The 27,493-nt window shown below is 34.6% G+C and overlaps 3 protein-coding genes and 1 long non-coding RNA gene across 6 annotated transcripts; 3 read left to right on the top strand and 1 right to left on the bottom strand.

Moving 5' to 3' along the window:
• The first annotated feature begins 201 nt into the window (after nucleotides 1-201).
• LOC135144643 (uncharacterized) lies at nucleotides 202-10,000 on the top strand. 3 transcript variants are annotated; one of them, XM_064076693.1, is made up of 3 exons: nucleotides 202-382; nucleotides 446-1,191; nucleotides 1,245-1,688. In XM_064076693.1, the coding sequence occupies exons 2-3, from the start codon at nucleotides 451-453 to the stop codon at nucleotides 1,683-1,685; spliced, it is 1,182 nt and encodes a 393-aa protein (XP_063932763.1). In that variant the 5' UTR covers nucleotides 202-382; nucleotides 446-450; the 3' UTR covers nucleotides 1,686-1,688. The 3 variants fall into 3 exon arrangements, with proteins under 3 accessions (XP_063932763.1, XP_063932761.1, XP_063932762.1); XM_064076691.1 differs by having other exon boundaries at nucleotides 202-1,191; XM_064076692.1 differs by lacking the exon at nucleotides 1,245-1,688 and adding an exon at nucleotides 9,253-10,000 and having other exon boundaries at nucleotides 211-1,191.
• Nucleotides 10,001-12,191: 2,191 nt separating this feature from the next.
• On the top strand, nucleotides 12,192-15,340 carry LOC135144713 (uncharacterized). The gene is made up of 3 exons (XM_064076767.1): nucleotides 12,192-12,959; nucleotides 13,011-13,194; nucleotides 15,261-15,340. The coding sequence occupies exons 1-3, from the start codon at nucleotides 12,192-12,194 to the stop codon at nucleotides 15,338-15,340; spliced, it is 1,032 nt and encodes a 343-aa protein (XP_063932837.1).
• An 8,428-nt stretch (nucleotides 15,341-23,768) lies between these two features.
• On the bottom strand, nucleotides 23,769-25,197 carry LOC135144672 (uncharacterized). Its single transcript, XR_010283211.1, has 2 exons — nucleotides 24,970-25,197; nucleotides 23,769-24,890 (listed from the first exon to the last, which is right to left on the bottom strand). It is a non-coding gene; the product is annotated as an uncharacterized LOC135144672 (long non-coding RNA).
• Nucleotides 25,198-25,278: 81 nt separating this feature from the next.
• Nucleotides 25,279-27,026, top strand: LOC135144670 (uncharacterized). The gene is made up of 3 exons (XM_064076727.1): nucleotides 25,279-25,500; nucleotides 25,582-26,457; nucleotides 26,508-27,026. The coding sequence occupies exons 2-3, from the start codon at nucleotides 25,678-25,680 to the stop codon at nucleotides 26,967-26,969; spliced, it is 1,242 nt and encodes a 413-aa protein (XP_063932797.1). The 5' UTR covers nucleotides 25,279-25,500; nucleotides 25,582-25,677; the 3' UTR covers nucleotides 26,970-27,026.
• Nucleotides 27,027-27,493: the final 467 nt, after the last annotated feature.

Raw genomic sequence — 27,493 nt, forward strand, 5'->3', positions numbered from 1 at the left:
CTGGTAGTAACAGATGCTGCACACACTACAGAGGAATTTCAGTGATTTGTATTTTTTCAAAATATATTTAAATCACTGTGAAGGAAGTTTTATAAAGTGGGTTTTTACAGCAATCGCTTTGTAGTAATTTATAGGTCGTGGTATAAGTAAGTAGCCTTAATTTAGTCAGTAATCAAATACTGACAAGGTAATTTCACTAACAAAACAAGCATTTGTGGGCCACGAAAAAAATACAACCCAGAAACAAAGGTGTATGTGTTACTGCTGAAATATGGTCTACTTAGTGATAAAAAAACTATACCATTATACCAATATTGATAAAATTAACTGCACCTACAACGAATTTAAAAGTTTAAAACAAAAAGAAGTATTCGGTAATATGGTGAATATTCTCTTGGTGTAACTTCAGTCACAGCAGTCACAATGTCTGATAAAAGAATTTCAGACTTGATGAAACTTTTAATAAGACACGAAGGCTTTATCGAATACACAGTCGAAATTCAAGGGAAAACAGGACGAGGTGATGGATATGTAGGCAAAGTTACTTTTGTTTCTGTTATTGGAAAAACTAACACTGAAGATAAAAAAGAATTAAATTTAGTCATAAAATCATCTACCCAAAATGAGCTCCTTCGAAGTCAATTGCCGATTAAAGAATTTTTTGAATTAGAAATTTACATTTACGATAAGGTTATACCAGCTTTTAGAAACTTCCAATACGAAATGGGATTTGAAAGCGATTTTTTGAAGTCGCTGCCAAGTTGTTACCTTGCGCAAAACCTTGAAAACGAGGAGGCGCTTATTTTGGAAAATTTAAAATCGCAAGGATTTGAAATGGCAAACCGAAAAATTCCGCTGACTTTTGAACACATCAAACTGGTTTTAGAAAGTTATGGAAAGTGGCACGCCTTTTCACTAGCTCTGCGATACAAACGACCTGATTCTTTCAAACAACTAGTGGAAAATTTAGGCGATATGTGGTCTATATATATCTTGAAAACAAAACTTGCACGTGTATTTTTCCAGTACTACGAAGAAGTGAGAAAGTTTTGGGAAAATGGTACAGATGTAGCATTGGTTAAATTTTCAGAGAATGAGGTGACATCTATTTTAACCTCTCTACTTTCTGAAGATTTGGATCATACTGTGATAATTCATGGGGACTGCTGGACTAACAATTTTATGTTTAAGGTAGACATATTAGAATTATTTTTTTAGATACATTTCTATCTAGTCTTCTGCAGGAAAAGTCTGGAAAACCTACAGAAGTGTGTCTAATCGACTGGCAGTTTTCGGGTCTCGCTTCACCTGTTTTTGATTTATCATATTTCATTTACACTTGTGTGGATACAGGAAAATATAAAAATGTAGAAGAATTGCTGAAAATTTACCACAGTGCTGTTTGCGGATATTTACGTAAGCTGAAGTGTGTTCCGGAGGATATTGTATCTTTTAACACATTAATGAAGCACTGGAGGAAATTTTCGTGTTGCGGATTAATTATAGGGACTTTTATACTGAGATTTTCTCTGTCCGAAGGTGGAGAAGTTCCCGATTTTATAGAAACAGCAGAGAAAGGTAGAAGTTTTTTGGAAAATTTCGAATTCAATACTTCAAATCAAGAAGTATACCACAAGAGAGTGAAAGATAATATACTACATTACGCTAGAAACCTGGCTGAATAAAACTGTTGCAATATTAGAGAAAATAAACAGTACTTTAATTTCCTTTATTCTTTATACATACTTTATATTTAATATAAAGTGTTCTAGATTTCTTATTTCTCAGTGTCAGACATATGACAAGTTTTTTTTTTATATGATTTAGATCTTTTTACTTTAAACAACGTGTAAGGTAAAATATGCCCAGATAATGAATCAAGGGAGTTCTTACTTCCCTCCAGCCAGGAAGTATATAACTCAAAGCGAGCTAAGCTCTGAAAAGATGCTACAGTGTCTTAGTAAGAGATTCTACGATGTTTTGCAAGAGATCTGGAAAAATTTCACTCATACTCAATTACTCACTGATTTGAATGTAGCAAAAAGTTTACTGTCTATTTCAACTTCTCTGGGGCGACGATTTTAGTGGCAAATGGCCATTTGTCTCAAGAAACGATGTGTATTGGGGTTTCCTATACCCCCTTATTACACTCTATTGAGTTTGGTAAGTGCGTACGTAATAGGAGACTCATGCCACAAGGGCATGTGCGGTTACTCTAATTTAGTGAATAAGTCCTTAATGAGGACCTTTAAAGTCTTGCTGCTTATGGAAAGTAGTCTATCTTTCTACAGAAGTACTTCCATCTGTTTGTTTTCCCAAGTTGAATTGGATTTAAATTCTTTTTGAACCCTCTGATACCTGCAGCTCCCAAGGATAATTGGATGATTGGTCAAGTCGGGCCCTATGCCAGAGCTTCCTTGTGTCAACCTACTGAGATTAGAGTACCCTCATGGAGTTCAGCCGACACTACGAAGGTTACGCGTTCGGCAACTCTCCTTGTAAGACTCGACAATGGCCATTTTTTCCGCTACTTTTGCATGTTGGACTCAATTCGTATCAGTTGTCGCTCTTGGATCTCCATGCTCCCGTTTCGACTCTTCATGTATCGATATTCCAATGAACTCGGCTCTGTCGATGCATGCTAGTCTGATTTCATGAGCCAGCCCTATTGAGCTCACAGTAATATCAATAACCTTTTCCCTCACTTTAGTGACGTAGGTAGGTTCAACTCAGCTGAGGGTGATAATATAGATGAGTCATACGGTAGACAGACCCAGCACACTATTTGTGATCCCAGCGTCCTATCGGTTATGATATTTATACAGGCAGCGGCTACATCCCTAAGGAACAGGCTGAACATGTGTTCTAAAGGAAGGGTCTGTATCCGTTTAGATAAATAGAGGCATGCCCTAGGTTTGATAGTTTCTATAAACATAGGCCCTTTACCCGTCCCCCGTTATCCCTGAAGAAGCACAATGTCCATATCCCAGATATCCGCCTGCTTGCCTAAGCAAGCCTAGGCTGAGACATTGTGGTACAAATTGAGCTGCAGAAACGGCAGGGGTAAAAATACCGAAAACTCTGAAGTTTTTTTGCGCTCAGAACTGCTATGGATGTTCCTTGCCATGGTTGTTTTACAACCTTGAATTTACAGAAATACCTCCATTGTCATCAATGCCAAAACATGCACTTAAAATTTATAACAAAAAAATTCTGCTCATTATAAGATGTAAAACGAAAATATCAACAACAAAAAAACTGGAGACTTAAAATAAAAAAAAAATCTTAGGAGTATAATATTGTGGCGGCACAATAACACGTTGGTAAGCGGAGAAAGCTAAGCGGCCTCGTGGTCTAGTGGTCAAGGCACCCGTCCGGCAAGTGGGAGACGTTTCGTTCGATTCCCACCGGGGCAGCAACATTTTTCGTCGCTTACCTACAATATAATAAATCCTAAAGGTTTAATTTCATGAAGTAAAGTGAAAGTAGGTATTTATTTGGTCAAATGCTTTTTAAAAATCCGTAGCAAACAGATCAGTGGCTTCGTTGACATATATAGATAGAAACATACACATTATGACTGTAATAAAATATGGAAAAGGACATAGGCTATTAACATCAGAACGACCCAATATTTTAAACTATGTTTTAAAATGATCTATAGTAGTAGATTGAAATGATACTACGACTTTTGTTGCAGCAGCTTAAAATTGGTTTCAGAGAGTCACATCACTTGCTTCCCCGAAATTCAAAAAATTATCAAGTTTGTTCTCTTTCTCCTCTTTTTGTGACAGCTTGGCAAATTTCTTGGAAATTATCTAGTGTGGAAGTTCGATGAAGAGCAGCATTAAGTGTCTATGTTCGGATCATTTGTTTGGCGTAATAAAGTTGTATATGTATTGTATATTATTTAAGAGATCTATCCAATTATAATGTACGATAGACATTACTGAAACAAAACAAATATGCAGCGTCCGATATTCTGACGGTTTACGGAGCCCATACCAATCACGCTTTCAGATGGCATGATTTTGTCCCACTTGCTCGACAATAATTATTATTATCATAGTTCGGCCAATTTTCACAAAACCTTCATAAATTATACGCCTAAACCTTCCTCGTGAATTACTCTATCGGTAAAACTATCAGCACAATAGTTTTTGAGATTATCGCGTTCAGACAGACATATAGAGACTTTATTTAATATACTATGTAGTATGTAGTGATTTAACAATGACAAAAATTGCTTCTGAATGCATGTCTCTGAGTTGGTTTATATTAGTTCTGCACGCACTTCAAATCAATTTAAATGACTGGTATTTTATTAAATTATTTTTAAATACGATCAGGCAGACCAGTGCATATTGTTTGAACCCTATCAGCAATTGCTTTGTATGTATATTTTATTAAGTGACCTTTTAGATTCACCACAATTTCCACAAGCCTTCATTACTCTAATCAGTAAGATGAGACAAGTTACATTGCCTAGGAGAGAGTTATTACACCCATGGGCCGTCCAAAGTAACAACTAAAACATGCATAAATAGGCCATGGAAGAAATCAAACCCAGAAAAATAGGCTAATGTGTTGTTATCATTGAAATATTGTCGAGGGACAAAAAAACTATACCAAAGATGATTAACTGTCCGTAACCACTTTAAAAAGTTTAAAACTTAGAATAGGTGTCGGTAATGCATTAATATATGTTATCTTGACGTCAAACTTCGTGACTGCAGTCGCAATGTCTGATAAAAGAGTTTCAAACTTGATAGAACTTCTAACAAGAAACGAAAACTTTGTCGAATACAAAATCATATTTCATGGAAAAACAAGGCGAGGTGATGGGTACCTAAGTAAAGTTACTTTTGTTTCGGTTACTGGCAAAACTAACAATGAAGATTCAAAAGAACTAAATTTAGTCATAAAAACATCTGCTCAAAATGAGCTTCTTCGAAGTCAGATCCCCATTAAAGATTTTTTTTTAATCAGAAATTTACGTTTATAATAAGGTTATACCAACTTTTCGAAACTTCCAACACGAAATGGGATTCGAAAGCGATTTTTTGAAGTCGATGCCAATTTGTTTCCTTACGCAAAACCTCGAAAATGAAGAAGCACTTATTTTGGAAAACTTAAAATCGCAAGGATTTGATATAGCTAACCGAAAAATTCCGCTGACTTTTGAACACATCAAACTGGTTTTAGAAAGTTATGGAAAGTGGCACGCCTTTTCATTAGCTCTGCGATACAAACGACCTAAAACTTTTGCACAACTAGTGAAAAATTTTGGTAATATGTGGCCTACAAGTGTTTTGGAAACGAAAACTGCACATGTAATTTTTCAGCACTACGAAGAAGTGAGAAAGTTTTGGAAAGATAACAGGGACGTAGCATCGGTTAAATTTTCAGAGAATGAAGTTACATACATTTTAACCTGTCTACTTTCTGAAGATTTAGATGATGCTGTAATTGTTCATGGGGATTGTTGGACTAACAATTTTATGTTTAAAGTAGACATAGTGGAATAATTTTTTTAGTGAAATTTACACTGAGTATTTTTTAGGAAAAGTCAGGAAAACCTATAGAGGTCTGTATAATTGACTGGCAGTTGTCTGATCTCGCTTCACCTGTTTTTGATTTATCATATTTCATTTACACTTGTGTTGATACACAAAAATATCAAAATGTGGGAGATTTCCTAAAAATCTACCACGATGCAGTTTGCGGACACTTGACTAAGTTAAATTGTGATCCGGGGGATATTCTACCTTTTAACACATTAGTGAAGCACTGGAGAAAATTTTCGTATTGTGGATTAATTTTGGGGTCTTTTATACTCAAACGTTGCCTTTCCGAAGATGAAGAAGTTCCCGATTTTCTAGAAATCGCAAAAAAAGGCAAAAGCTTTTTGGAAAATTAAAAAAAAAGTATTTCAAATCAAGAAGTATACTACAAGCGAGTGAAAGAAGTATACTACATTATGCCAAAAACTTGGTTGAATAAAATTGTTGAAATGTTGGTGAAAATTAATGGCAGCTTTTTTTGGGTTTTATATTGTACATTTACCATAAAGTTTTATTAGAGCTTGTTATTTAAAAAAAAAATTAAATGTTTTGTAAGGTTTCGTAGGGTTTATTTTACAGGTAATAGCTGAATAATGGAATAACTGAGTATACGAATCCAGAGTTGAAGGTATAGTACGATTACTGAGAGGAGACACGTTTTGAAAATGATATCGAATTATACCACCAGCATCTGACCATCATTAAATCATATAGCATTAAACCATGTCATTTTAATTTTTTTAATTTTTCTATATTATTATTTTTATGATATAGAACAGCACCGGTGCTTTTTACTTCTTGAGTGCATGCTCAGGAAATATAGTAATCGAGTCCATCGGACGAATGACATTTTTTTTATATTATATATATATATATATATATATATATATATATAATAATTATGTTTTCTCGACGTTTCATGATCTCTAACAAAAGTAGTCTCACTTTTTCGTCTATCTGTCTGGCACCTCTATCCAGTTTTATTAGGCACATAATCTCCGAAACTACTGGACTAGTGAGTAAATGAATAAACGCTATAAGGCTAATCAAAATTTGTCTATTCATCCCCACCTACAACGTGATGTCATCCCCCTAAAATTTTTAACAAAGCATATTTTTTATATTTTATAGTACACTTGTAGTTTACGAATCCGGATTTAGTTTTAATCACAATTATTTTCTCAAAAATATGTTTCTGCAATGTTAGCTGGGCGATACTTCGCGCGCTTGATAACAACTGTGTTGTAGCTGCTTGGGCTGCGGCGTCAGGAGGTGACTAATTTCTGTCTCCCAAGGGTTCGAATAAGGTTTGCACCACAGGTTTGCACTAGCGAATTCTAATCTCATTCTTATCCTCGTTACATCTTTTTTATTTAATCAAATCAAGAACAGTTCACCCTATTTACTCGAAAATTACACAATGTCACACTGCAAATAATTTTTCTTACAATAATAGGTCCTCACTCGAAATAATTTTCGACCGTTTTGAAGTATTAGTCAGTCCACCCCTCTGGTTTAAGGAGACAAAGTCAGTCAAATTTCCTTTTCATTTATACAAATTTTTTCGAAATATAAACATAAATACTGGAAATTAACCATGTAAATTCTAAGAGTTCATTTTCTGGTTAAATATATACCGATACCTTCCAATTTGCGCCCCCGTGGCACAAAACGAAAATCGCAAAATCAAATTTCATGGTTTTTCAAAGAGGCGAGATTTGTTTCAGGGGGGATTGGTAAGTTCAGTCGTTTATAATCACACCGAAAGCTAGACAATGTGTTTACCCCCACTTGCCGAGAGATCGTACTTTCGTGCTATTTTGGGGGAACCAACCAGTGGACGGAAACAGGTACTTCCTGGACAAAAGCCCCGCCGGACGCTGAATTACACCTGTCTGCACTGGCGTCGCCACTTTCGCGGATAACGACCGCGTTCCTCTAAATTGAATTCAGCGTCCGATTAAAAACACTTTGCAATAGAGAGGATCGTTACAGAATAAGGCCGCCCCCCCATTCTACCTCCAATAGAACGTGAACCTAGGCCCATTAATATGTCAGAAAGGACTCAATATTTTAAACTATGCTTTAGAAAGAGCAGTAGGTTGAAAAGATACAAGGAGTTTCAGAGAATTTCTTTTTCGTTTTCACATGAGTACCTGGCACATTTTTTCGAAATTTTCTATTGTGGAAATTGTAGGTTCTTTTTTAATTTATTTAACAACAATAACATTGTTTCAACATGATATTGACCAGAACTTTCACATCTTAAAGCTGCATCCACGTCAAACCAATTTTAATGATTTGCATTTTTTACAAATTAATTATCTTTAAATCATTATCGAGCAAACCAGTATAAATTATATGAAATGGAACCCTAACTGCAATAATTTTCTAATTCCCCCAATTTTCACAAGCGTTCATTGTAAAATTTATTCAGTAATAAAGGCCAAGACAAGTTGATCGCGACAGATTTATTGCATTAACGTGACTAATAAAACGTAAGTAACCCACTGAAATAATAAAAGGAAGAAACACAAGTGTTTGAGTTCTCATTGTTAAAATATTGTCAAGTTATAAAAAACTGTACCAAAGTTGACAGTATTAATTGAACGTGTAACAAATTTAATAATTTAAGATTAAAAATACGTATGTGTTAACAAGTAAAACAATTGTTCAGTAAATTTTGTAATCGCCATTGTTTTCTTCAAAGTAATGTACGCACGAACCACTTATCTAGACATATCATGACCGGATCAAATTAAAACAAATGTTCCATTATCTGTTCTTGTGTATAATTATCGTGTCAAAGCGAACCCGTATCACGTAATACTCTTTTTGTGTAACTTGGTGGGATTAGTCGCAATGTGTGATAAAAGAGTTTCAGACTTAATAGAACTATTAATAGCAGAAGAAAATTTTATCGAATACAAAATACAAGTTCATGGGAAAACAGAACGAGGTGATGGGTACCTAGGTAAAATTACTTTCGTTTCTGTTACTGGCAAAACTAAAAAAGAAAATACAAAGGAATTAAATTTAGTCATAAAAACATCTGCGCAAAATGAGCTTCTTAGAAATGAGCTACCCATTAAAGAACTTTTTGAGCTAGAAATTTACATCTACGATAAGGTTGTACCAACTTTTAGAAACTTTCAATAAGAAATGGGATCGAAAGCGATATTTTGAAATCACTACCAACTTGTTACCTTACTCGAAACCTTGAAAAGAATGAAGCTCTAATTTTAGAGAACTTAAAATTGCGAGGATTTGAAATGGCTAATCGAAAAATTTCACTAACTTTTCCACAAGTCAGACTAGTTTTAGAAGGCTACGGAAAGTGGCATGCATTTTCGCTAGCTTTGCGTTACAAACGACCTGAAACTTTTAAACGACTGGTGAAGAACTATGGTAATATGTGGTCTAGATATATTTCGAAAGCGAAAATGGCACGTGTATTTTTTCAGTATTTCGAAGAAGTAAGAAAGTTATGGGAAGATGATACAGATGTAGCATCGGTTAAATTTTCAGAGAATGAGGTCGCATCTATTTTAATCTCTTTAGTTTCGGAAGATTTGGAACATGCTGTAATAACTCATGGGGACTCATGGACTAACAATTTTATGTTTAAAGTATACATACCAGAAAGTGTTCTTTAAAAAACAATTAAGTGTATCGAGTTTTTTTTTAGGAACAATTGGGAAAACCTGTAGAAGTGTCTTTAATTGATTGGCAGTTCTCTGGTTTCTCTTCACCTGTTCTGGATTTATCATTTTTCATTTACACATGTGTTGATACAGAAAAATATAAAAATGTGGAAGAGTTACTGAAAATTTACCACGAGGCTGTTTGCGGATATCTACATCAGCTGAATTGTGATTCGGTGGATATTTTACCTTTTAACACATTAATGAAGCACTGGAAAAAATTTTCTTGCTATGGATTGCTCTTCGGATCTTTCATACTTAGATTTTGTCTCTCCGAAAGTGAAGAACTTCCCGATTTGATAGAAAATGCAGAGAAAGGAAACAACTTTTTGGAAATTTTCGAATTCATTACTTCAAATAAAGAAGTATACCATAAACGAGTGAAAGATAATATTTTACATTACGCTAGAAACCTGGTTGAATAAAATTACTACAATACTAATGACAATACAGTTTCATATTTTTGCTTTTTATTTCACGAGCCGAAGTTTTAACAGTTTCTCGAATATATTATTAAATTCTTTCGTGTTTTGAGAATCTTAAAAAATAGTATATTATATACGAGGAGACTAAAGTGCAAGATTTAATTCCGAAAGTGGATATTAGTGCCCTCGCTAACGCTCGCGCTGTAACCACTTGAGGGATTACATCGCACTTTAGTCTAGTCGTGTATATACTATTTTTTGTCCTCTCGGGACTATAGATACTAAATTTTAAATTGGAAGAAAATATTCGAAATTACCTATCATCAATCGCAACAGTAAGCTCTGTCGGGTAACCAAGGCTATAGATGTAAATATTTTTGCATTTTTCGATGTGTTTATATTACCATTTTAAGTTAAAAGTGTTTGGTTGTCATGTCCCTAGGGTCAAAAAGAACCACTTTAGTCCCGATTTACACTATCAGTTTTAGTCCCGAGAGGGTAAAAAAGACTACAAATTCTTTCAAAAATTTCTTTTGAAAATTTTATCTGTTGGATGTCTACATTCGGTGTATTTCTAGGAGTACATTAAAGCATTTTTTTATACTCTCCACAAATTAAGGTTATATCCGTTGTCTTGGTGTTGTAAAATGAATATCTTGGCATTTTTGGAAATGCCTAACTTTCAACTCCTTAAAATTGACAGTGACACAAGAATGCAAACTTGGATTCATGATATTTTCTATTCTATGCACTATAAATCAAGGAATAGAAGAAAAATGTATTTTGGGGTGCCTATCCGGATAGGATAAATTCGTCATTTACGCTGAATCAGCCTGTATGTAATAATAATAATAATTGGTGGGGTATCTGCAAATTTTTTAACCTGAACTAAGCTGAGCTAACCGCTTGTTACATTTAGATATGATTTTATTCATATGATATGTATAACTCATAGACCTGTCGAGATAAATACCCAAAGCACAAAAAACCTCAAGACGTTCTAATTTGAGAGACAGTCAGTATTTTTATTAGTAACGCGAAAAAATTTTAAATCATCTGCATACAACAAGAATGCAGTCTTATCCATAAAATCTTTTTAAGATCGTTTAAATAAATATTAAACCGCAATGGTCCTAGACGGGTACCTTGTGGTACACCTGAAGTTACTTTTATATTTTAAGAGAAAACTTTACTTTACTTTACTTTAACTGTTTGTTCCCGTTCCGACAGGTATGACCACAACTCACATAAAAAAGGATCTCTGATTCTTGCTGCATGCAAGATGTCTCCTCCCAAAAAAAAAGGTCAGGTCAGGTTGCTTTATCATTCAGAGTACATATTTTACTTGTAATATCTTCAACTGATTCAAAGTTATTAACATCAAATATGCTATCCTTGGTTTCTTGTACCTGATCCGAGATGACAGATAATTTAGAATAGTTTTCCTGAAAAAATTTAGGAAAGAGATCTGCGATGCCTTGACTTGATCGAACCTGACCATCAGTATCATGAGAATTCCAAGGTATAAGAAATAAGGAATGCTGTGATTATCATTCTTAGCTTCTTTAACAAAATTCCGAAAATTTTAACTTGAAAATATCATTTTTAACTTCCCTAAATAAAGTTTTCTGACATTGCGAACTCTGGTCTTATAATTTTTCCATAAATTCTCAAAAATATCTATTACCTATATTCCGACTGTAGACTGGAAATTTTGGATGCTTAATAAAATAAATAAAATTTTGCAAAACCTAAAAAAAAACTGGATTTGGTCGATTGTAATTAACCTTAGACCAATTTTTTATTTTATGTAAAAATGATAAAATTTTCTTCTAGATGCTATCAACAAGATCCTTCGCGTCTTTAAGCTTTATATTGGTTTTACACACTACAAACCAATTTCACTGATTTGTATTTTTACAATATATTATCTTTAAATCACTATCAGACGCACCAGTGTACTGTATGAAGTGGGAATCTAATAACGTAATAACAGTTGTTTTGTAATTTATAAGAACGTATTTTATTAGAATCACCACAATTTCCATAAGTATTTATTCATTACAAAATTATGTCAGTAGTAAGGGAAAAGACAAGTTAGCCACGAGAGAATTACTGCACTCAAGAGCCGTTCAAAGTGACCAACAAAACATGGAAAAAGCAAAACGAAGGAGCAACGGGTTTATGAGTTCCGATCGTTGAAATATTTCTTGTCAACTGTTAAAAAACTATACCAAAGTTAGTAGGATTAATTGCACCTACAACATATTTAAAAGTTTAAGATTAAAAATCTCTGTTAAAAGAAACAATTATTCAGCAAATTTTTTCCGTAATAGATAAACATATCATTTGTGCATATCACGTCTGAATCAAATTAAAACAATGATAACGACCCAGACAAATATCTCATTAATCTTCTTGTAATATAAGCGCACGCGCACTGAAAATTACTTAATCTTAATACTCTATTAATACTCTCTTTGTGTAACTCAGTCGCAATGTGTGATAAAAGAGTTTCAGAAGTGTTGAAACTTGTAACAAAAGATGAAAATTTTATCGATTACAAAATACAGGTTCACGGGAAAACAGAACGAGGTGATGGGTACCTCGGCAAAGTTACTTTTGCTTCTGTTACTGGCAAAACTAAAAACGAAGACACAAAGGAATTAAATTTAGTCGTAAAAACGTCTGCGGAAAATGAACTTCTTCGAAATGAACTACCCATTAAAAGATTTTTTGAGTTAGAAATTTATATCTACGAGAAGGTCATACCAACTTTTACCAACTTCCAACAGGAAATGGGATTCGAAAGCGATATTTTGAAGTCACTACCAACTTGTTACCTCACTCGCAATTTTGAAAATAATGAAGCTCTGATTTTGGAAAACTTAAAAGCGCGAGGATTTGAAATGGCTAACCGAAAAATTCCACTAACTTTTCTACAAGTCAGACTGGTTTTAGAAGGTTACGGAAAGTGGCATGCTTTTTCACTAGCTTTGCGTTACAAACAACCTGAAACTTTTAAACGACTGGTGAAAAACTATGGCAATATGTGGTCTACATATATTTCGCAAGTGAAAATGGCACATATATTTTTTCAATACTACGAAGAAGTGAGAAAGTTTTGGGAAGATGATAAGAATGTAGCATCGATTACATTTTCAGAAAGTGAGGTGACATCTATTTTAATGTCTTTAGTTTTTGAAGATTTGGATCATGCTGTAATACTTCATGGAGACTCGTGGACTAATAATTTTATGTTTAAAGTAAAGATTTCAGAAAGTGTTCTTGAAAAACAGTATTACCGATTTTTTTAGGAGCAGTCGGGAAAACCCGTAGATATGTCTTTAATCGACTGGCAGTTATCTGGTTTCTCTTCACCTATTTTGGATTTATCATTTTTCATTTACCCATGTGTTGATACAGAAAAATATAAGAATGTGGGACAGTTGCTGAAAATTTACTACGACGCTGTCTGCGGATATTTACATCAACTGAATTGTGAACCGATGGATATTTTACCTTTTAACACATTAAAGAAGCACCGGAGAAAATTTTCTTGCTACGGATTGCTGTTTGGATCTTTTATACATACTTAGATTTTGTCTTTCCGAAAGTGATGAAATTCCAGACTTGATGGAAAATGCAGAGAAAGGAAAGTTTTTCGAATTCAGTACATCAAATAAAGAAGTATACCATAAGCGAGTGAAACATAATATATGTATTACATTACGCTAGAAACCTGCTTGAATAAAATTGTAGCAATACCAGTGAAAATAAATTGTAGTTTAATATTCTTGGTTTATATAAATTTTACGAACGTAAAAAGTTTAAAGAGGACTTGCCTCCCTTGTAGCGCAGACAACAAAACAAGTTAAATTTTTTAGATAAGTTATAAAATTCTAGTGATTTTTACTTCCCGAACGTAAGCTAAGGAAGTATTGTAATCGAGTCCATCGGGCGACTGACTATTTTCACATTTTCTCGATGTGTCATGACTTGTGATTTATCATTCAGTTCATATTTTTTTGAAATTGCTTGTACAGGTGATCAAAAAAAATTAATGAATGAGTCAATTTATTTGATTGCTTAAATCAGGAACTGCAAAATGTAGTGTTTGAAATCCTGCAGACGTTTTAAATTTATCGTAAGCATGGTAACCTTTTAGCCAAAATATATTATTTTGTTATCCCCAAAAAACTTGATGACGTCATCTCAAAATCTTGCCGATTAAATTCTATCAAAAACGTGAAAAACATGATGACTTGTGATTTATCATTGCATTTATTTAGAATTGCTTATATTGGCTGACTCAAAAAAAAATAATGAGTCAATTTATTTTATTGATTAAATCAGGAACGACACACTCCATTTTTCCGAAAAGTTCGAAAAACAATACTATTATTATTAGTATTACACTGCACCTTCACAAATTGATATCTACACATACATATCAACTCAAAATATTGTTAAATAAATCCTGTTTAAAATATGCAGTATGATTTTGTACCTCTCTCTTACTTATTCTAAATGTTTAAAATTGTATAATAAACTTTGACTATTTAACGTAGAAACCAGAAACATGATTATGGCAAACATAACAATGGTAATAATATAAATCTCGCTAATCAGAATTAATCTTCAGCCCCTCCAACATGATACGATGCCTCAAAGTGCATAAAATAAGGATTCCATCATCTTTAAGTTCTTCCATGATGGAGCTTGCTGTTGGTACAAAATTTCTTGCATTTGATGCATATAAGCATCTTTGATACTAGGTATGGCTTTTTTCATTCCCTCAGTTACCTTAGTAAAAAGACGCGTCTGCTTTACTGCAGGTGGTACTGCTTGCCTTTTTTTAAAGAAATTTCACCGTATTTTCTGATATTTGTAATAATTCTGCCGTTCTGAGGACCGGTGACATATTATTTTCTGACACCAGCATCGAATAACAACAAAGAATTAGTTGTTTTGCATCTGACGATAAAGTTTTTCCTTTCTTTTTCCTCGGAAAAGGAATGTTATGATCAAACGGTCTCCAAAGAGCCATTTTTAATTTCTTAAAAAAAGTTTTATATGGATACGCACGCAATACGTATATTATTAAGTGTAAAACAGAAAACTTACCAATAAAAATAATTCTTGTTAAATTTCACTAATTTTTTAAACAAACGCTGTGATAACCCAAACATCCCGCGTTAAATTGACATGTGAAAAAATTTGAAAAGCCCGTGAAAGCTGCGACTAAATTGTGCCAGTTGAAGACACCTTAGTGCTCAGCTACAAAAAAAAACTTGCCTAACCTTCAATGAGATCAAATTAAACGTTCTGAATCAATGCAAATATTTGAATATCACAAATTTAATAAAAACAAAGAAAATCTGAAACAAAGTAACTGGATACAAATACACAAGTTATTACGGACGTGTGGCGGCAAATTTGAAATTACGGGACTCAGCAAGAGAATAAAATTTTAATAAAAAACTCTATGCAGCGGGGCGGACAGCGGCAACGCCACCAGGGCGCTACAAAAGTGTGACGATCGAATTATATTAATTTCATTCTAGACCACAGTAAAATTGCCCAGGTGGAGTTGGAGCACGAGCGGAGTTTGGGGATCCTGGTTGTGGCTGTTCTACCACCATGACGGTGATCTTATTCTATCGGCAAGTACATGCCACCCAGCACTCCTCTATCTAATTCAGCCCCGTAGCTAGAAAACTTATTCAGGGGGGGCAAGTTTGTCGACAGAGGGGGCTTCATGTAAATATATATACATATTTTAATAATACTACTTTATTTTTTCTCAGTTTTTACATTTTGAAAGAACATTAAAATAATTGTAAACGTTGATTTTTTACGCTATTAAATTTTCGTAAAAACCTGTCGAAGTCCAAAGAATTGGTACGGTACTTTTCAAAAGCCAGAAAAAACAAGTTTGCCAATCTTTGATGCGTCATTGAACGCGGAACGATTTATTCCGGTTAAAACAGAGAATGTAGATTCACAAACAGCTCTACTGCATCCAAAAATTCGTGCAGTGGCCAAAAACATTAGGTAACAACCAATTTGTTTGAGTTTATTGTTAGATATTAGAAAAGGGCGACCCTGTAGGTTTGTCATGACAACAAACAAGAACACATGAATAATTGTAAAAAAAGTAATGAGCTGTTGTTTTTTTGTATTCTGTATTTTTGCGTTGTATTTCCTAAAGTTCATTAAAGCTTCTAGGAGCACGTACCTCTTGACTCCTTTTGAGTTGTGGACGGGCAAGAAGCCCAACGTTAGCTATTTTAAGACTTTTGGTTGTCGTATATTATGTCATCAGAAGAAACCAAATCAAGATAAGTTCCGACCAAGATGTAAGGAAGGCGTTTTCGTCGGATATTCAGAAGAAGTCAAGGGATTTAGAGTATGGTTCCCAGAAGAGAGAAGAGTATACATAGCTCGAGAAGTAAAATTTATAGAGAAAATAGATTTAAAGTTGAATGATGACTGTGAAGATCTCGTTCTTCAAGATATGGAAGAAGGAGACGTCATACCTCCAACTTCCATGATCGACGTTCCCATAGATCCTATGATCGAAGACAATCGACAAGAAATCCAAGATAGCGACCAGAGAGCAACAAGTGAAGATGAGGGTTCCGAGAATGAACATTTCGATCAAGAAGAAGCGGCATCAACTAGACGTGGTCCAGGCCGTCCGCGAATCGAAAGAATTGGTTTGAAGGGAAGACCTCGAAAACAATACAACCTCAGAACCGAAGAAACCACTTTGGCAAGCGAAGCACCAGTATTTGGTTTTCTTTCCGAAATTCCATTAGATCAAGCGTTGAACGGTGCCGATGCGAACGAATGGTTTGAAGCTATCAGTCTGCCAAGAAGTAGAAAGCATTGTTAAAAATGATACTTGGAAGTTAGTACAATACCCCAATGGAGAAGAGATCATCGGGAGTCGCATAATTTTGAGAAATAAATACAAATCTAATGGTATGCTAGATAAAAGAAAAGCCAGATTAGTGGCACAAGGTTTTAACCAGAAGCCAGGTGTACATTTTAATGAGACGTTTGCTCCTGCAGCTAGAATGAGCTCTATACGTCTGCTCATATCCTTGGCAGCAATTCACGACATGAAGATTGAACAGCTCGATGTAGCGAATGCTTACCTAAATGGTACCCTCGAAGAGAAGGTCTTCATGAGACCTCCAACCAATCTAGCTAATATTCTTGAGTCTATCATACAGAAACGAGGCCGATCAAGTGTAGTCGGCGAGAAAGCCGCAAGAATATTCGAAGACTTTAGGGATGGCAAGCAAATTTGTCACCTACAAAAGTCCCTGTATGGCCTACGCCAGTCCGGTAGAAGCTGGCATATGATGTTGGACAAGGTATTGCTAAAACTTGGTGCGATTCCAACCAACGCCGATCCGTGCGTATATTGTGTTGGACGAGGGGAAGATGCAACGATGGTTGTTATTTATGTCGATGACATAGTGATAATGTCAAGGGATTCTAACAGAATCAAGCAATTTCGAGAAAAATTGTGCAAGGAGTTCGAAGTGAAGAAACTCGGTAATGTTGGCTATTGTTTGGGAGTCGAGTTTGAAGTTGAGAAGTCAAAGATAACTATGCACCAAAGAGGCTACATCTTAGACCTCCTCAAACGTTTCGGCATGGAGAATTGCAACCCGATATCAACTCCCAACTCGCAGACAAAGCTCTTCAAACCAACAACCGCTGAAGAAGTGAAGAATTTCCCGTATGGCGAATTGATAGGTGGCTTGACATATTTGGCCATCACGACTAGACCTGACATCAGTCACGCAGTGAGTTCCTTGGGACAGTTCAATAACTGTCATGGCAAGGTCCATTGGACAGCAGCGAAGCGAGTGCTTCGATATCTGAGAGGTACTTTGAACTATGGTCTTGTGTATACAAACTGCCCCGATCCTGTAAGAGGCTACGCAAATGCCGACTGGGCAAATTGTGCTATTGACAGACGATCGTATATTGGATACGTCTTCATGTTAGCAGAGGGACCCATTCCGTGGGACTCCAGGAAACAAAAAACTGTGGCATTATCATCTACAGAGGCTGAATACATGGCATTAACAGAATCAGCCAAGGAAGCCACTTTCATCCAGAAGTTCCTGCTGGAGTTAGGGTTCGCACAGTTGTCACAAATGGTGCTATTCAGTGACAACCAAGGCGCATTGAGACTGGCTCAATATCCGGTCTATCATGCGAGAAGTAAGCACATCCACCTTAGACATCACTACATCAGAGAAGTGGTGAAGAATGACTCATTAACTATACAACATGTCCCTTCGGAAGATATGATTGGTGACATCTTCACCAAGGGTCTAGCAAGTATAAAGCATGGTTCCTTCACGGAGCGGCTAGATCTAGCACAACCCCGGGTCGAGGGGAAGTGTTAGATATTAGAAAAGGGCGACCCTGTAGGTTTGCCATGACAACAAACAAGAACACATGAATAATTGTAAAAAAAAGTAGTGAGCTGTCGTTTTTTTGTATTCTGTATTTTTGCGTTGTATTTCCTAAAGTTCATTAAAGCTTCTACGAGCACGTACCTCTTTATTCGTAATATTTATTTTTTTGCATGTTTAGTAGTAGGCTATGGAATAAAATGTGACATGACAGTTGCTTTTTTTATACGGTCAACATTATTAACGTTAGGGTGATATTGGCAAATAATATACCCTGTAAGAAAATAAAGGGCTGGTGGGTGGGGCTAGTAAATATGCTTCAGCAATCGGCATTATATTGAAATTTTATTACTAAATTGAAATTTTTAATGTGTAAGTCTTCCAGGGGGGGCAACCACAACTGCTAGGGGGGGGCTCAGCCCCATCTTGCCCCCCAGTAGGTACGGGGCTGATCTAATTAAGAAACGTGCTGCGTTAACAGGCCGTTAGGGTAGCAAACTCGTGATTGGAAATCCTAGCCATTGGGCCAAGCCGCGAGCATCACGTCATCCCGACCGCTCCCCTGACTTCTATTCAAGATCCGCGTCTTTTGTGCAGATGGCGCGATAAATCCCGCCAGCTCGACTAGGAACCGCGCCCTCTGCTTCTGCCACGTGCTTTTGTGTTATTTACCTCAATTTCATTTTAAATGTTCACTTTCTATAACTCTGATATTACACTACAACCGAACAAATGTTAAAGTTTCAAAAAGAGAAATAAACAACATTTAGATTCGCCATACACTCTCGTGAAAGTTTTAAACATCAAAGAATTCTTATCTGAGATTAAGATTGGACATTAGACAATTTATATGATTGAAGTATTAATCAACAAAATATTTACGTGATCAAAAAACTAGCAAAGATTTATAAAAACAAAGAAAGATCTGGTGTGAAGTAAAACTTGTGCAGACAAAAATATCACGTGAGGTTAGGAACTCCAGAGCATTACGTTCAATTTAAATTATAAAGCAAAGAAAATTACGGAGGCTAAAATTGAGATAGAGAAAAATTGCATGAGGTGAAAATTTGCATATCTAACAAAATTGCATCAGGTTAATATTTGTCACACTTTATCAACGATTCGAACAAAGAATATACATGATGTTAAATGATGCCACACTTTATCAACGATCCAAAAAACAAAGAATTTACATGATGTAAATGATGCCACACTTTATCGACGATTCAAACAAAGAATTTACATGATGTTAAATTATGGTATGATCCAACTGACTGGTTACTTAAAACAATTGGCTTTGAGAGTTTATATCGTGTACTTTCCCCCGCTTATCCCAAAAACACTTGATAAATAAACACAAAAATGCATCCCTCGTCGCGAGAAATTTGCGTCTCGGTGATATAGCTTCCCACGTGCGGAGAAATTTGTCTCGATGACGTAATGATGATAACTGCCTAAGGGGAAAAATGTAATCCCCCAGTCTCTCAGTTGACGATATTATGAATTCTACCGCGCTTTCCACGGTCTTTTCCCAGGAGTGGGACAACGTTGGGTTGATTTAACTGTCGTAAATGAACTGATAGCAATTTTGTATTAGGAACTAAGAGAAGTGTTATAATGTAACACTTAACTATAAGCATCCAGACACCTTATTTATAACTTGATAAACAAAGGATGAGTCCTAACTTAACTGAATCTCATGAAATCTCCCAGTAAGTGCTTTATTTGTACAATCTCATGACTGTTAATTTGTGTTAAAACCAGTGATGATTAAAATTCTAACATGAACTGTGAATTTACAAACAATAAAACAAATTTACACCACTTGTTAGCGTCGGTCGAAAATTCGCATAGTTCCCCTTTGAAAAAACAGCAATAATTAGTTACGGTGGTTGGGGAAACTGTGGCATCGTCATCGTTACGATTAATTTTCGTTAAACAAAGGCTTCCTTTTTTTCAAACCAACTAAACTTATTTTAGCTACCTTACCATGTGCTTTTACTCACCAAACTAGCACAACAGTGACGCGTCACCACCCTCTAGTAAACAAGTGAACTTCACTTTCAACCCTCTACCTACAAATTCCCTAGCAGAACTACCATTTACAAAAAAAAACTAAACCTGCACATGGTTGCCTATATTTAACGATTTTCTTGATTAATTTTTTTTTTAAACTCAAATTATTCAAATGCGATTTCGCGCCGCTGTTTTTTTTTTCAGCCCAAAATTTTAATTCAAATTTGGTCACCACAACACAGAATTATACAGGGTGTTTTTGAAATACATGGAAACAAAAAATCTGGTGAATGTAGAGAACCTAAGAAGTCAAATGAACGTTTGTTGTTTTAGTAAAATTTTGAAAGGAAAATCCAATCCAAACATTCATGCCTCCACTGATAAATAATGGTTTCACGAAAAAATGTGAAACCTAGTAACTGAAAACTGCCGAGGTGTAACTACTGTTGCTATTAATTTATTGCTAGCAACAAATAAACAATGACAATAATTAATGAACTGACAATTAAAACTTCAAAATCATAATTTAATCAACCATAAAATGAAACAAAACGTAACGTATGCAACTAGAGCAAGTGAGTGTTGTGTGCATTAAAAACACCATCTCGTGTAAATGTTGCTTCATCAGTTGAGAGTATTTTCTTGACGAATTGAGGGTCCTCTCTATTTTTTTGGTTTAGCCATTCACAAAAGCGAACTTTACGTGGCAGATCTTCTGGTTTCAAATGCTGAACTCGTTGTACATGATAGGGCTGTAGGCCTTGTTCATGTAGAGTTTTCCACACCACAAAAGGTGAAACTCCCACTCGGTAAGACAATCGTCTAATGCTTATACCTGGATCGTTTTCAACGACATTCAAAATTTCTTCTTCGGCATCAAGTGTCCGTTCTGTCCTTTCACGACCACGATCACCAGTGGCGTAACTACCGGTGTTCCATGTGTTCGCCGGAACACGGGCCCGCTGCTTCGAGGGGCCCGGTCCGTTCACACGAACATTTTTTTTATTACATTTTTTTATATTATTGCCCAAATTACATCCCGAAATAAAAAATTCGAAAATGTGCGGTAATCCCAGGATCGATCGTTCATTGCTATTTACAATTTTTTTGCTGCAAAGGGCTGGACTTTTGGCGGCATCTCAATATCATAGACTCAATAAATTCGGGTTTTAGCGACCGGCACCGGTGTTCAAAAATGCAGCAGCATCTGTTTCTAATAAACCTGTCGCAGTGTCGCAATCCTATTGTGGCAAATCTAACACCCCATATAGTAAAGTACCAATCTTTATCCGACAAAAGTACGAGTAAAGCTGAAGAGTTTGTTTGGTTGAATGCGCTAATCTCAGAAACTACTGGTTCGAATTCAAAAAATCTTTTTGTGTTGGATAGTCCATTTATCGAGGAAGATTATAGGCTATATAATATTACGCTACGATAAATAGGAGTGAAGCAGCAATGAAAAATATCGGAAAAACGGGAAAATTATTCCTCTTTTGACAGCTTCTGTTGCTTACGCTGCTTAAACGGTTAAAATTACATAAAAATCACGTATGATGGAATTGTTCCCTTCTAAAAGTTCTAAAAAAAAGTCTGCGACAGCATATGTCTATCTTTTAAGGTCGACTCACTATAACCATTTTTATGGTAATGAAATTTGTTCTAAAATAATCTAATATAAAATTCTTGTGTCACAGTGTTTGTAACCAAACTCCTCCGAAACGGCTTGACCGATTTTTATGAAATTTTTTGTGTATATTCGGTAGGTCTAGTAAACTATTTTTTATACCCCTAAGTGATAAGGGTGGCCCACTAACATTTTTTTTTATTTTTGAGACAACATTTTTTATTTTTATTTTTTTAAGATTTGCCATCAAAATTTTCACCTTTCTACCACCAACCACCAACCATTTTTTAATAACGATATGAGTATCTTTGCTTTCATCCACAGATGCGCAATAGGGTTGCAAGATGGCTATTGAATATAATCATTGTCGTACCATAAATTTTTATATATAATTTATAATTTAATTTAATTATATTATACATGTATTTATTTTAATTTAATTTTTTATTTAACTACCAAAATATTCACTAGAAATGCCAAAACAACGTTTGCCGGGTCGGCTAGTTTTTAATATGTATAATTGTATATATTTTAATTATATGTATTCAGGTAATTATTATATTTTGTTTTTTTTAGTTCAATGTTTCAGGTAGAATGATTTTAATAAAACGTAAGCCCTAATTGCAGTCTACTCATACTTTATTCATTATACTCGTATTTTTAAATATTTTTATTTCGGTGTTCATTAGGGGCCCCACAGTGTTGTAGAACACAGGCCCGCACTTTGATTGTTACGCCACTGACGATCACTAAAACGAGGTTGAAATTTCCCATTTTCTCGTAGACGCTGAACAACGTTAGCAAATGTTTTATGATTTGGCAATCTTCGTTCGGGAAATGCTTCTTGGTATAAACGTCGAGCTTCCAAGGAGTTTCCTAAGGCTTGTCCATACATCAGAACCATGTCAGTCATTTCAGAATTAGAAAAATTCATTTTGTTCTTCCAAAAAATTGCAAAAACGTCAAAAAATGATGGGCTAATGAATGTATTGTCATGTTAACAAGCAACAATTTTACCTACTTTAAATTACTATAGTGATCAAATTTACCTTTAACATTTTTGGGATCAGTAGCGCACACGCAAATTTTAACAGATTTTCAATCAATTTTATCTCGAAAACTAAAGGATTTTTATTAGATCAATATTTGATGCATAAATTCTCTACATCATGACCAATTACCTTAAAAAAAGTTTCCAACTATTTCAAAAATACCCTGTAGAACAAAAAAGCGCACTGTTACAGGTCGTAAGAATAAATGAAATGAACTGAAGTAGTTAAAATTCAGGAAAACGGGTGCCACGGTTTTTTACTTAATCTTAAATTTCTAAAACAGCGGGAGTCCGACCCTCTGCCTACAACTACCTGCTAAATGTTCTCCGACAAATTCGGATGAACTGGGCATAAATATTTCTTACCAGTGTCCTACTGTCCGTCACATTATTGTCAATAAAAATTTTTACGGTAAAATTAAATTTCCAAAACAATAAGTATTTGTATCATGCCCTCTAAGAAGTTGATGACATCTTAAAATTTTGCTAAATTTCTTGAAGTTTATAATCTCGGATGGTCTTTCGTGTTATCTACACATTTTTAACAATATGTACACGGTTTATAGTAAAAAATAAAATTTGTTTGCGTAAACTTTACAATTTGTTTTAGAATCTAGAGTAGACGAACTTTTCTAAAAATGTATGAAGATAGTTACTTCTACTAACATTGATTAGATGAATACAGAACGATTAAAAATGATTTATTTATCAATTTCATCTTTTGGAGTCTTGACAGTTAACAATATTTATAAAATAAATATTTTTTTAAATAAAAAAAAAAACGGGAAAGAATGAGCAAATTAGGTTCTCATAGATCAATGAAAAGCAATGGGAATATGACGTTCATGTCACTGTCATTTTTCCCGTTTTTTTTTTGAAACCAGCTGTATCTTCAACTTTTAGAATTTTTCATATAGCATCTTTAAAAAACAAAACAGTGAATGAATTGGTTAATTCTATTGATTAAATCCATATATCTAATACTACTATATTGCTAACTCTTCAGAAGTAACATAGAAACGGTGTTCACGGACAGAGAGAGACAGAAGATGTTGTTTTCTGTCTATAAGAGTACCGAGGGTCTGTGCGCATGTACACAAAATAAAAGTGAAAGTACGAAATGTCAAAACGCCTCCAATCACGCTATTGAGTACAAATCAAGCAAGTACGAGTGTATGCCCAGTACTGTTTAGTACCACAGAGAGACAGAGAGGTCCTATATATTGCTCTGCCGTTATGTTTTCGGACTCTTTTGAGGCCTGTTAGCAATATAGTACTATTAGATATATGATTAAATCAATAAAAAAATAAACTTTTTTATTATTATTACTTTTATCCTACATAGGCATTATAATTGTACAAAATCAACTTTTATAATTTGTCTAAGACAGCGAACTTTACTACATATATTTAAAATCAATTCAATATATTTATGAAAACATGGAAAAAAAATCTCACTCTTATCATTACCTGCTTGTATTATTTTAGTAATATCTTTAAATGTTTGCACAATGCCGTCGTGATGTGATAAAAATTGTTTTCTTCAAGGTGGTCCTTGTAAAATGTACCAATACTCTAGGTTCTTCTCATAGGCATCAGAATTTTTTCGAGATTTGTTTATAAAAATATTGTGATAATAAAATTTTATTGTAACATATTTTGCTCCGATCTAGTTACCTAACCATTTTCAAATATATCCATATGATTGCATCCAGCTGTACACAAGTTTCATTCCACTATAATTTTTCACGTAGTTTTATATAATGTGCATGAACAATATTTGGTTCCACATCGAGTATCAGTTGGAAATAACTGACATAACTCCTTCACAACTAATAAAGGTGTTTTTTTTCACCGTTTGATACGAACACTCTCAGATAGGAAGCAAGTACACTTTTTTCTTTAGAGACCCTCTCTGCTTTTTTCTTGTTGAATGAACTACATTATTACAACATCGACAGCTCTTGCACTAATAGCTAAGGCAGATACAGTATAATTCATTTTTTCGCATTAATGGCTTCAGAATTCATGCATGTTTACTTCCAACCAAATTGTAGTTCTGAAAATAACTGTTACAATTACAAGTAAAGAAAAATCAAAAAACGAAAACAAATGATTGAAAAATATCACAACATAACCTTATTTAGCTGTCAAATTCTCCACCAACGGGGTTAGGTTTGAATAACATTTTTATGGCGCATTATCTGTATTTATAACACAATGTACAGTACAGTCCAGTACAAACGTAAATGTCCGGCAGGTAACAATAAAAAAGCTCATGAAATGATCATGCACGAATGAATATAATTTAACTCTAACTCATTCCATTCATTCCTACGTGGTTATGAGGTGGTTATGAGGACAGAACATTAATGACGTAGCGTCCGACATAGTTTGGCACATGGTTTGGCATTGGGGAACGTCATTAATGACGTACATGTACGTCTCTGCATGTATTATAGGGATTTGTCATTCGTATTCACTCTCATTCTAATTTTTTTTTCCACGGTGTTAGGTGTTTTAATATCTCCCACTTCGAATTCATTCCAAGGTTGTTTGGATAGAAATAAAGCGAAGCCATAAAATAAAATCATTAATCAGCGGCAGCGGATACAACAAATAAATGTTGACATATTGTGCAAGTTTTGTTTACTTGGTTATTGCCTACAGTGAGTATCTTTTGTTTTATCGTGTACAAGATTTATTGTACGTTTTAATCTGATAATAATCTGTCTCAACCGCAAACTCAGATAATATTTGCTCACTGATTAGCGAAAAAAATCGCACATGGTAGAGTTCAGTCCACAAACAACTGTTGACCCAAATAGTGTGAGATTTACCTTAAAATGGTTGACCAAAAAATCAAAGAGTGGGTACAGTTAGCCCTTAAAGATGAAGACATACACGACTTTTCTGTTATCACCAATGGAACAACTGATAAGGCTGACGGTTACCTGGGCGATATTTTTTTTATCACCGCAGCAGGTAAAACGAAAAACGGAAAAAATGAAACAATTGATTTGGTAATTAAAGCATCTAAAGACAGTATAACACTACGAGAACAGACTCCAGTCCGTGAATCTTTTGAGAAAGAAATTTTTATCTACGACCGCGTCCTACCATCATTTAAAAAATTACAAGAAGAAAAAGGTGCCTCAGGTTTACTGGACTACATACCGCTATGTTACGCTACTAAAGTGGTCGACAATAGCGAAATACTAGTCTTGGAAGATTTAAAAAGCCAAAATTACAGTACATGTGACAAAAAAAAGGCGATGACTTTTGAACATGTTGAGTTGGTCTTGCAAGCGTATGGGAAATGGCATGCATTTTCGTTTGCTTTGAGGAAAGAAAAACCGGAGCTTTTTGCAGAACTTACAAAAAATAACGTCAATATGCTATGTTACTGGTTCGAAACAACCAAAATGATTGATCTTCTGTTAGATATTTTTGAAAAAGCAAGAGATGGCTGCATTTCGTCAGATAACGAAGAAATTCTCAACGCTGTAAACTTTTCCATAAACGATGCCAACTACATTTTTAAGGGTTTGTTTGATGAGGATCCAGATTACAGAATTATTTCGCATGGAGACTGCTGGAATGGCAACTTCATGTTTAAATATGACGTAAGTGTACCTGAAGTATGTATCAAAGTTTGCTAAAAAAATTTTTTTAGAACGACAATTTAAAACCAGTTGGTGTTCAAGTCTTGGACTGGCAATGTGCAGGTCTCTCCTCGCCTGTAATGGATTTATCGCATTTTTTGTATGCTTGTTGCAATACAGGAGAACACAAAGATATATCTGAAATGTTAAAAATTTACTATGATAGTTTTAGTAAATGTCTAGAGTCTTTACATTTAGTACCAGAAGAGCTTTTTTCTTATGCCAAGTTAGTGGAACACTGGAAGCGATTTTCTCAATATGGGATCCTATTGCAAGGTTTTGCTTTAAAATTTACGTTATGTGACCCCAATGATGCTCCAGATTTTGTTGAAGCGGCGGAAGGTGGGAAAGAGTTTCTAGACAATTTTAATATTGAGATTTCAAACAAGGAAGTGTTTTATAAAAGAGTAAAAGATAATTTACTGCATTATGTAAAAAGTTTAAAATTATCTGAAACAGTAGGCGTCATTTAATTACAATGAAAGAGCAATGATTGTATTATTTTTGATATCAATAAATCATAAAATCTATGTGGTAATTAATTTAATTTGATATTCTGAGAAAGCAAAATCGGTATTAATAAAATTGTTATAATTATTCATAAATTAAAATGATTAGTGTGCAATAATTTTAAACTAAAAAAAAACGCAGCGACTGGAATCTTTTGAGACTAATAAACTGTATATCATGTGGTAAACAATTTTATTTAATTTTCTAAGAAAAGCCACATCAATCTTTAATAAAATTCGAATAAAACTGATTATAAATTGATTGATTACTGAGTGTCACTATACGATTATGAGTAACACATTAATGTTATATTGCAAATGCACAGCGATCTTTATTTTTTTATTATACTCACACACTGACTCACAGATGTTAAAGAAATAATCTGAAATAAAAATATGATACTCGGAATATAAAAAAGTTCAGTTAATAGTTGAAACGATATGTAATATTTTGGTGAAACATCCATGAGAAATGCACAACGAATAAC

This window comes from Zophobas morio, unplaced genomic scaffold (assembly GCF_036711695.1).
Source record: "Zophobas morio isolate AGI-343-1 ecotype UQ-CSIRO unplaced genomic scaffold, CSIRO_AGI_Zmor_V1 ptg000108l, whole genome shotgun sequence".
NCBI lineage: Eukaryota > Metazoa > Arthropoda > Insecta > Coleoptera > Tenebrionidae > Zophobas > Zophobas morio.